Source organism: Chaetura pelagica, unplaced genomic scaffold (genome assembly GCF_000747805.2).
Source record: "Chaetura pelagica isolate M959 unplaced genomic scaffold, ChaPel_1.0 scaffold523, whole genome shotgun sequence".
Classification (NCBI taxonomy): Eukaryota; Metazoa; Chordata; class Aves; order Apodiformes; family Apodidae; genus Chaetura; species Chaetura pelagica.
Genome location: NW_009952812.1, coordinates 12945 through 22866, shown reverse-complemented (window position 1 = coordinate 22866; position 9922 = coordinate 12945). Strand labels below are relative to the sequence as shown.

At 37.8% G+C, this 9922-nt stretch overlaps 1 protein-coding gene across 1 annotated transcript; it reads left to right on the top strand.

The window, feature by feature from the left end:
• Nucleotides 1-172: 172 nt before the first annotated feature.
• On the top strand, nucleotides 173-8983 carry LOC104386437 (activated RNA polymerase II transcriptional coactivator p15-like). Its single transcript, XM_009995047.1, has 5 exons — nucleotides 173-320; nucleotides 1627-1699; nucleotides 3392-3511; nucleotides 6860-6968; nucleotides 8756-8983. Exons 2-5 carry the CDS (start codon nucleotides 1628-1630, stop codon nucleotides 8833-8835), a joined length of 381 nt encoding a protein of 126 aa, XP_009993349.1. The 5' UTR covers nucleotides 173-320; nucleotide 1627; the 3' UTR covers nucleotides 8836-8983.
• Nucleotides 8984-9922: the final 939 nt, after the last annotated feature.

The following is a 9922-nucleotide window of genomic DNA, read 5'->3' as shown; positions in this document are numbered from 1 at the left end:
GGGGGGGGCAAAGAGGATTTGAATGAGGGAGAAAATGGCTGTGGGGAATCGCTCGGCTCCGTTCCCCTCCCGGCGGGATCTGGCCCTGCTCGCTGACGACCCTCGACTCTTTTTTTTTCTCTGTGTTACATTTTCTCTCCTTCGCCGCTGGTAATCTGCACCCCTTTTGCTGCCACCCTGCCCCGGAAAGACCTCGGCGTCTTTGTCCGCGCACCCTTATCGGGCCCTCGCCCCTTTCCTCTGGGGGGGCAACACGAGCCGTAGAAAACAAGAAGAGGGGAGGAAAATGGCGGCTGGGATCCGCCTACCTGGTTTTCCTAGCTCGTACTCGTTCCTCCTTTCCCTCGTCCTTGCTTGGCCTGTGTCATTCCACTTTTGCTCTCCCCGGTGCTTCGGTGTCTCCTCACGCTCTGCCTGCCGGCTTCTACCGAGGGGCACCCACCACCCTCCATTTCTTTTTCCTTTAGTTTCTGTCCCCACCTTCCTCCATATTGTTACTCTCATCCTGATGCGGTCTCTGCCGTTATCCTCTGCTATGTCCCTGTGTATCAGACTTTTCTTTTTCGGCTTCCCGATTTCATGTCATCGCTGTGCTTATTTTTGCATTGTCCCGTTCCACATCTCCTCTGCCTCCATCCTGAAGCATGGCTAATTTGTGCTTCCCATACCGTTTCATTTTAAGTGCTACAGCTTCCATCGTTGTGCTCCAAACTATTACAACAGAATTTGCCCTGCTTTGGAACCACGTTGATCCATTAGCATTATTTGGACTGTTTTTTTCCTTTGCACGTGGTTTATTTGTCAGTTTAAAAACATTACTATTCATTTTTCTTTCCTGAGATATGTTTCTTTAATCTTTTATTAGCCTTTCCTAACTGTAGTTTATACAATTTCTCCCTGTGATGCTTATTTTTATTTTGAAAGATTTGTTACAAAGAGTTTCTAGTAGCAGGCAAGATGTTAAACTGCTATATCTAACCACGTTTGCATACTGAAGAGATGTAGAAGCACACCTAGAAGCATGCATTCAACGAAAGTTGAATGTCTGCTTGTCTGGCAAATGAATAGACTCTAGTGACTGATGTGGTAAAGCTGCAGTGGAAATATTAATTGCAGTACTGTAGTTCACTGTAACTAAGATTTTTTTTTCACTTTTTTATTATTGATCGGAACTTAATCATCATACATGAAGCTATGCAGCTGGTGCTTGCAAATTCAACTAGATGAAATGCCCATGGAAGAATATAGATAATGTTGGGGCCTTAATAGTTTATGCTTATGAATGTAATATTGAGAATTTCACTGGAGGACAGTATTTTTTAAATTATGGTTTCTACCATACCTGGGGATATATGAAGCTGGTGAAAAATTGTGCCTTTGTAAACAGTTCAGAATCTAGACCACTGCATTTAAGTCAGTTGCAGCAAAAAGGGGAAGAGATATAAGGGGGGAAGGGTGTTTGAGATCATATCTATGACATATTAAAGCTTATTTGAAAAAGCAGGGAAGTCTTCAGGAGGGTCTTGAATAAGATGAGCCTTCTATAAGCAGGTTTGAAGATGGTTTTCTAGACATAATGGGATGTTTTAATTGTATAGCGTTCTCATGTTATCTTTTTTTTCCTAGAATGCCTAAGTCAAAGGAACTTGTGTCTTCAAGCTCATCTGCCAGTGATTCAGATAGTGAAGTTGACAAAAAGGTGAATGTTATATGCAGTTTATAACTACTGTATTAACACTTATATTTCAGGCTGAGGTTAAGGAATTAGATGGGCGTTATGTCACAAAATGCATGTTATTCCATATGTTTTATCAGACATTAAAAAAACCAAAATCCACCCCCTAAACCCCCGAGATTAGGGTTTGGGTGGATGCTTTTTTGCTTTGCAGTGAACTTTTTTTCTTAAGCTGCATTTTGCTTTCTTCAGGATTTTCAATATGATATATCTAGCCACAAACTTCCTTGAATTCTTTGCTGCTTTGTGGCAAGTGATAGAAGGTTTCTGTATAAGCTACCCCTGGTGGCAAGACCTTGGACTAATTTTGAGGACACTCCCCCTGCTCCCATTCATTTCTTTATCTGGATTAATTGCAGGTCTAAAACTAAAACTTTCACATGCCCTGTCATCCATGTGCCACTTGCTTATCTTGTTTGCATGTTTTTTTTCTGTTTCAGATTCTACGTTTACTGTAATACTATCTGGTAGTTTCTCACTTAAAAGCTGAGTCAACCTGAATGTCTTTAAATTGATAACTTTAACGTTAACTGTTTAAAATGTATAAACTTAATGTTCTCATTTATTTTTAAGTTATTTAATATATAAGTTTGTATAGATGTACCAACCATTACAAACAAAACCAGAATATAACAGTGAACAGTGAATTTATCTTTTTTAAGAAATGCTAGGTCGTAATACAGACATCAGGTCTTTTACTGCAGTATGCAAAGAGACTTGGTGTGCCTTACTGAATTGGTTCAATTACAATTTGGTTGTGCTTAGAAAATTAGGTATTTTGTAAAATTTTAATATAAGAGAAAATGGTCAGGTGATTTGTTGTTTTTAGATAAATGTATTCCTGGAAAGACATAGTCTAACAGTCTGCTTCAGTGAGCAATAAGGTTGTGTTTGTGCTTTTTTTTTTTCTATGACAACCTCCCATATTTGTGGAAACTGTTTATGTTTAAAAGAGGTTATCTATAATATGATTCTAGCAGGTGAGACTAATTTTTTGTAGCTTTGTGTTAATCTTTCCTTGGGGCAGGCATGATTGCTATATAACCATTAGTAAAAATAGTAACTTTGTAGCATCTGCTAGTAAAATACTTTGATTTACAGGTGATATAATCTGAACATTTTAAAAACATGTTTATCAAGCTATGGATAGAGATTGGACTCTGATTAAAAAAAAAACCAACAAACGACGAACTCCTCTGTTAGATTTTATTTCCAGATACTTTTTTCATTATCTTATCTGTTGTTTCTTTTTTTTGAAGAGTTGTTAGCTGTCCTGCATTTTTCATTGCACTTGGTGGAAAGGAAGGTGAAACTTCCATCAGACTTTAAAATTTTAATTAAAACTACTGAACCAATAATATTACTGTATAAAAAAGTAAAATTAATTTTGAATTTTATTTTTATCTAAATCCATTCTCTTTAAAGCCAAAGTATTATGGTTAACTTCACTGGGAATAGAATTAGACTCATTTGAAGATTGTTTTTATTTTTTGTAATTCTAGTCTAAATGTACAGTATTTGATTCTTGCCTTCACAAAAGGAAGATGATAGTGTGTATTGCATAGTAATAGTTTGTGATCTCTAACATAAACTTTTTTTGTAATTTATGCAGGAACCACAACTAATTTTATTTCTTTTTAAAATTCTTGCTCCAAGGCAAAGCGTAAAAAGCAAGCAGCTCCAGAAAAGTCTGTAAAGAAACAAAAGACTGGTGAAAGTTCAAAAGGTGCAGCTTCTTCTAAGCAAAGCAGTAGCAGAGATGAGAATATGTTTCAGGTAAAATTGATTGCTCTCTTAGAGCCTTGTTAAGGTAACCATTTACATCATATTCAGTATACATTTTATGAGGTGATCTGCATATCTTGATAGAATAGTGTTTGGTCTCCTGAAGCCTTGGCCAAAGGGAATTATGATACAGATGAGTGCTCAAAAAAAGCGTTTTCAGGTTTTAGCAGAGTAAAAGAATTTGAGTTGTGGCAATTGATTCTGACCCTCATATCTTTGCCCATGGTAACTCTCTGGGTAGTAATTTTGTCTGTAAATACAGCATTTACCACAAGTATACTGTAAATATTAGATCAGGACAGTCTCTACATGGAAATGTTTTTTTAATCAGGACTCTTGAAAGAAAGGCCTGATGGGGTCCACTCTAGAGTGCTGAGGGAGCAGGTGGGGGAGCTTGCTAAGCCTCTCTCCATCATTTATCAACAATCCTGGTCAACAGGTGAGGTCCCCAGGTGACTGGAGGCTGACTAATGTGATGCCCATCTATAAGAAGGGCCAGAAGGAGGATCTGGGCAACTACAGGCCTGTCAGCCTGACCTTGGTACTAGGGAAGATCATGGAGAGGCTCATCTTGAGTGATCTCACATGGCAAGTGCAGGGCAGCTGGGGGATCAGGGCCAGCCAGCATGGGTTTATGAAAGGGAGGTCTTTCTTGACCAATCTGATCTCTTTCTATGACCATGTGACCAACTTATTGGATGAGGGGAAGGCTGTGGATGTTGTTTACCTGGACTTTGGTAAGGCCTTTGACACTGTCTCCCACAGCATTCTTCTGGAGAAGCTGGTGACTCATGGCATAGACAAGTGTACTCTTCACTGAGTATAAAACTGGATGGATGGCCAGGCTCAGAGAGTTGTGATAAACAGGATAAAATGTAGTTGGCAGCCGGTCACCAGTGGTGTCCTTCAGGGCTCAGTTTTGGGGCCGGTCTTGTTCAATATATTTATCGGTGATCTAGATGAGGGGATTGAGGGCTTCCTAAGCAAGTTTGTAGATAACACCAAATCGGGTGGGTGTGTTGATCTGCTTGAGGGTAGGAAGGCTCTGCAGAGGGACCTGGACAGGCTGGATTGATGGGCCAAGGCCAATTGTATGAGGTTCAATAAGGCCAAGTGCTGGGTCCTGCACTTGGATCACAATAACCCCATGCAACATTACAGGCTTAGGGAAGAGTGGCTGGAAAACTGCCCAGAGAAAGACCTGGGGGTGTTGATCAACAGCTGGCTGAATGTGAGCCAACAGTGTGCCCAGATGGTCAAGAAGTCAAATCGCATCCTGGCTTGTATCAGAAATAGTGTGGCCACCAGGACTAGGGGAGTGATTGTCCCCCTGTACTTAGCACTGATAAGGCTGCACCTCAAATACTGTGTTCAGTTTTGGGCCCCTCACTACAAGAAAGACGTTGAGGTGCTGGAGTGAGTTCAGAGAAGGCCAACAAAGCTGAGGCTGAGGGGATACATTATCACTCTCTTCCTAGTAACAAGCAACAGGACAAGAGGAAATGGTCTCAAGTTGCACCAGGAGAGGTTTTGATTGGATATTAGAAGAAACTTCTTCACTGAAAGGATAATTAAACACTGGAATAGGTTGCCTAGGAAGGTGGTTGAACCTCCATCCCTGAGGGTGTTTAAGAGACATTTAGATGTGGTGCTTAAGGATATGGTTTAGCACTGGACTCAGTAGAGTGAGCTTAATGGTTCGACTTAATGATCTTAAAGGTCTTTTCCAACCAGAATGATTCTGATTCTGTGAGAAGTGTGGCTTCAGTTAATGGAAATCAGGCTGTAAAGCATTCATAGGTTAGAAGTTCTGTGATATCCATATTGTGTGTGGGAGTGGCAGCAAATTATCTGAAGCTAAATGGTTTGCTGTTCTCTACACCTTTGAGCTGTGTTCATGAAGTATATAGCTTTCCTTAATATTGAGCTCATTGTGATTGCTGTATTTGGAAGATTCAGCATTTTCATAAAAATCTAAGTTACGTGGGTTTTTTGTTTAAAACTAATGTTGATGTAATAATATTCCTGAAAGTAATTATGAAGAGTAGAATAATTATAAGTAGAAGGGAATTAATTTAGTATAAGAGACAAAATGTATTTTATTTCTATGTCATGGCCTTTTTAGGTTTTATAGGTATCTGCGGGATTCCTTCCATCAGAGATGGAATTTTGAACACTCCCAATTAGTGAAAATTTATAATCTGGGCTTAAAATCGAACCCCATGTTGGGCGCCAATAAATTGTTGTCACCATTTGACTCAGGTTGACAACAATGCTCTCAATCCCCTCCCACCCAGGTAGGGAAGGAGAGAGATGCTCTGGATTGAAAACTAAACTGCACAGCTTTAATCAAACACTAATGATAAAAGAAAATATATACAGTTATATACAAATGTGTTCAGGAGTGTGCAAAGCCTCTTGCCTCCCCCCCACCCCCAGCAACTCCCACAGCACTCTCCTTAGCTGTGAACAGTCCCAAAAAGTCCCGGAGTTGCCAGAGAGAGCACAGAGTTATGAGGGTCAGGAGAGCTTGAGCCTAGGGGTTGACGGTGATGGATGGACGGAGTCCTCCCTGGACATCGGGCATGGAGAGAAGAAGCCAGAAGAAAGTTGTCTTCTGTGATCTCTGACCTTTCTCTGAGCTTACATAGATATATGGAATGGAATATTTCTGGCCAATTTGCTGTCTAATTCAGCCTCTTATGAGGGGGTCATAGATCTCCCCATAGTGTCTGAGCCAGCAGGGCAAAGATGTGACCTTGGAGTCCCAGCAATTAGGATAACATTCCAGCATTTGTTATCAGTCGTAGCTGGAACATTTGCTACTAGTTAAAAGAAAGCTTACTGGAGGGAAAAAAATAATAATCAGTAGAAATAATAATCAGTAGAAGTGGCTTCATCCTGGCTCAAACCAGGACACTTCTGTACATATAGAATGGACTAAAATCTTGATTTGGGAGTAGAGCTCCCTCTTTCCTGTTTGTTTACAACTGCTAGTTGGTTATAATAGAGACAAAATTTTATTTCAGAAAACAGTAAATTAGTGGGTTTTGTAAGAGGTAAGCTTGTTAAAAATATAGGTATTTTCATTCCAGGAGAGGCACTTTTTCATTGAGCATTGAATGCTCAACTGTTTTTAAGTTGTTCATCCATTTGTATTGTCATTACTTATTTGCCTGACTGACTACTCTGGAGTAAATTCTTGATCTAGTTGTTTTTCTGGTGTCTAAAATAAGTTGCTCTATGCCATGTCATGTGTCCAAGTCTGATACTGCTGGGAAAAGTGAATGCTATAATATGTAAAATACCTAAAAAAAGTCCTTGTATGTGTTTTGACAGATTGGCAAAATGAGGTATGTCAGTGTTCGTGACTTTAAAGGGAAAGTCTTAATTGATATTAGAGAATATTGGATGGATCAAGAAGGTGAAATGAAGCCTGGCAGAAAAGGTATTGTTCTGCTTCATGTTATTTTGTAATAAGCATTGTTTGCAGTTTCTGGAAAACTTTGTGTATCAGATCTTTATACTTATACCTTAACAAATTATTAGCTTTATCTGTAGATTATAAAGAAAAGCGAAGTGATTTCATTGGCTGGAGTCTGTTTTCCTAAATGAATTCCCATGATTTATGGAAAACAAGACATCAAATACAAGCATATTTGGTGTGGGAGTTATATACATAGCCATATGCTTTCCCATTGATTAACTTAATCAACTCTATTTCTTACTTTCATTACAATTGGATTTCTTATCTCAAAACTCACTGAAAAGATTTAAGTTATTAATTCGTAATAAGATGTTAATTTCTTTAATAAAAGAATTATATTCAATTTCTATCAAATTTTAGATTAAAATAATGTATTGTGACTAATCTTGTAAAAAAATTTCAAGATTTTAGTTCAGGTGAGAATACCTCAATTGTTCAAGTTTTGGTACTATACTTCTAATCTGTAACACAGCATGAGCCATTGTACCTTTAATTGCTACTCCCATACCTACTTTTTATGGCATGCCTTCACTGAACCATTTTCAGAACTTTGCCATCTGCAATAATAGAATGCAAGGATAGTTGTAGTATGAACAGTTGAAGCTGTAATAAAATGTAGAAAAAAAAAAAATCCAACTGTTTAGAATTGTTGTGTCAGATTGTTTCCAACAGCAGGTCTGAACTGTGTGCAGCTTATGTGATGTGTTGTTCAGGGGCATCTTGATGATTGGTCCCCTAATAATAGTTAGCACACCTGGCCTAACTGTTTTCAAAAGAAACCTGCCCTCTAAAGACTGGTGGAAAACTGCTTAGAATAACTCTGTGCAGACTGCTCACTGCTCTGAAAAGTGATGCTCTGATAGGACCTTGATAGTAGAAGAAAAAAAAGGTGATGAGCCCCAAAAATGGAATTAAAAATTTCACCTGTTTTCAGGTCTTGCAGGGTGAAAGCAATGAAGGAAGTCTGATCACTGAGGGGAGGATGTGGGGGCAAATAGTAAATGTGTCTTGCTGGAGAGAGTATGAGGTAGACCTGTGAGTCTGTACTTCCATAGAGATTTTAGGGGAAGAATGAGGAAACTAAAGCACAAAGGAAACATGTGCCTGGACTTGAACTTTAGAAAGTACAAATTTAGAAATGAGGCTATGGGTTGTGGGGCACTGAATAATTGTTGTTTGAAAGTCACTGGAAGCAATAGTGAATTTGAACTGAAAAAATAACTTCCATGTTGGTTTGTGAGTGCTAGGGAATGGAATAGAATCTCTCCAAAATGTTAATTATAGTATATTCACAGTGCTTTAAGAAACATAAGGGGAAAAAAAACCACCTGAATTATGGTACTTTAAAAGTACATTAAAGTTCAGTCCACAGAGGTATGTATGGCTTTTAGGAGCCAACAGGAATAAGATTGTTTTACTACATTTCTTTTGTGCTGCCTTCTATCAAGGCCAGAGTTGTATTTCACTTCCTGTGTTTAGCCTAACTCTTGTGAATTAATATATGAATGAATATATCACACTTGTTTTCTTTGTAAGTTAAACTTGTCCAGAAATAAGCTAAGGTCTAAACTTTAAACTCAAGTGTTCCAGTTTGTAACTGAGATGGTTTTTACACTTGAGGTAGCTTAAGTATTAATAGTCATGGCAGCCTTTGTGTATGAAATCAGCCTTGATGGTAGTTATGCAAGATCCTGCACTATAATTGTGTTTTTTTTTTTTCCTAAGGATTTATTTTTAATGCATTTCAGGTATTTCTTTAAATCCAGAACAGTGGAACCAGCTGAAGGAACAGATTTCTGATATTGATGATGCTGTAAGAAAATTGTAAATAGAGCCATACAGAAAACCTTGATAATTTTAGTTGTTTTAAGTGATCTTTTTACATTGGCTTTTGTTTTCTAAACTATTGTTTTCCAAGCTACTGTATATTTGGATTGCAAAATTATTTGTAAGATGAGTACTTTTTTTTATGTGCATTCTAAAGTGTATTCTGAGTGAGGCTATTTTGTGTATACTTTACTAAAAAAAAGTGTTGCTTTCACCTCATGGTATAAAATAAATAATATGTAAAGCATAGTTATTCATGGCTTTTTGATTGAAGGTGTTTGATAAGGCCACCTAATAGTGGCTGTTTTAGTTTCTATTTAGTTAACTGTTAATATGAATTTGTTTTCTGAGGAGATTTCTTAAAATGTTAGTTTAATTTTTTTTTTTTCCTTTCATACCCTTTGGTATTGCCCTGACAGCTTTCTGATTTAAGACTTGATACAAACAGTGAATACTTGGTAAAACACTTTTTTTGTAGATAATTTTAAATACTGTATTTGCTAATCGACCATATTTGTTCAGATGTAAACAGTCCTGAGTATATGGTTGGACAGTGGAACAGGCTGTCCAGGGAGGTGATGGAGTCACCATCCCTGGAAGTACTTAAAAGAAATATAGATATAGTGCTTAGTGACACGATTTAAGCACTGAATGGGTAAATTAGGTTATGGTACAGGGATTTAGGTTTTGGTTGGACTTGATGATCTTCAAGGTCCCTTCCAACCAGGATGATTCTATGATTCATTTACTTGCATTAAATGTTATGCTGAACAATAACACTTGAACACAAGCCACACACTATTTCTTCCTATTTTTCTATAGCTTGTTTGACTTAAAAAATACAATTAGCCTTTCTTCTTGGACCCTTGATTTTTGATTGTCATGCATAAACATAACAATACATATACCTCAGAGTAAGGTAATATTTAAATATTTAAAAGCTCCAAATGTGATTATTAGTTAGGTACCCTTTTCAAGCTTTGCATTAAATTAATTCTTGAACACATACTGACTTGTTATTCTTTAGAAAAGAACAGTTAACAAAAGTCCTACAAAGACAGGTTCATTTGAGAATATTGTGTAAACAG

Excerpts from the sequence above, each read along its gene's own strand:
- LOC104386437 (XM_009995047.1), top strand. The coding sequence starts at position 1,628 with ATGCCTAAGTCAAAGGAACTTGTGTCTTCAAGCTCATCTGCCAGTGAT. Across the intron at positions 3,512-6,859 it reads GAGATGAGAATATGTTTCAG|ATTGGCAAAATGAGGTATGT; the intron begins GTAAAATTGATT and ends GTGTTTTGACAG. Across the intron at positions 6,969-8,755 it reads AATGAAGCCTGGCAGAAAAG|GTATTTCTTTAAATCCAGAA; the intron begins GTATTGTTCTGC and ends AATGCATTTCAG.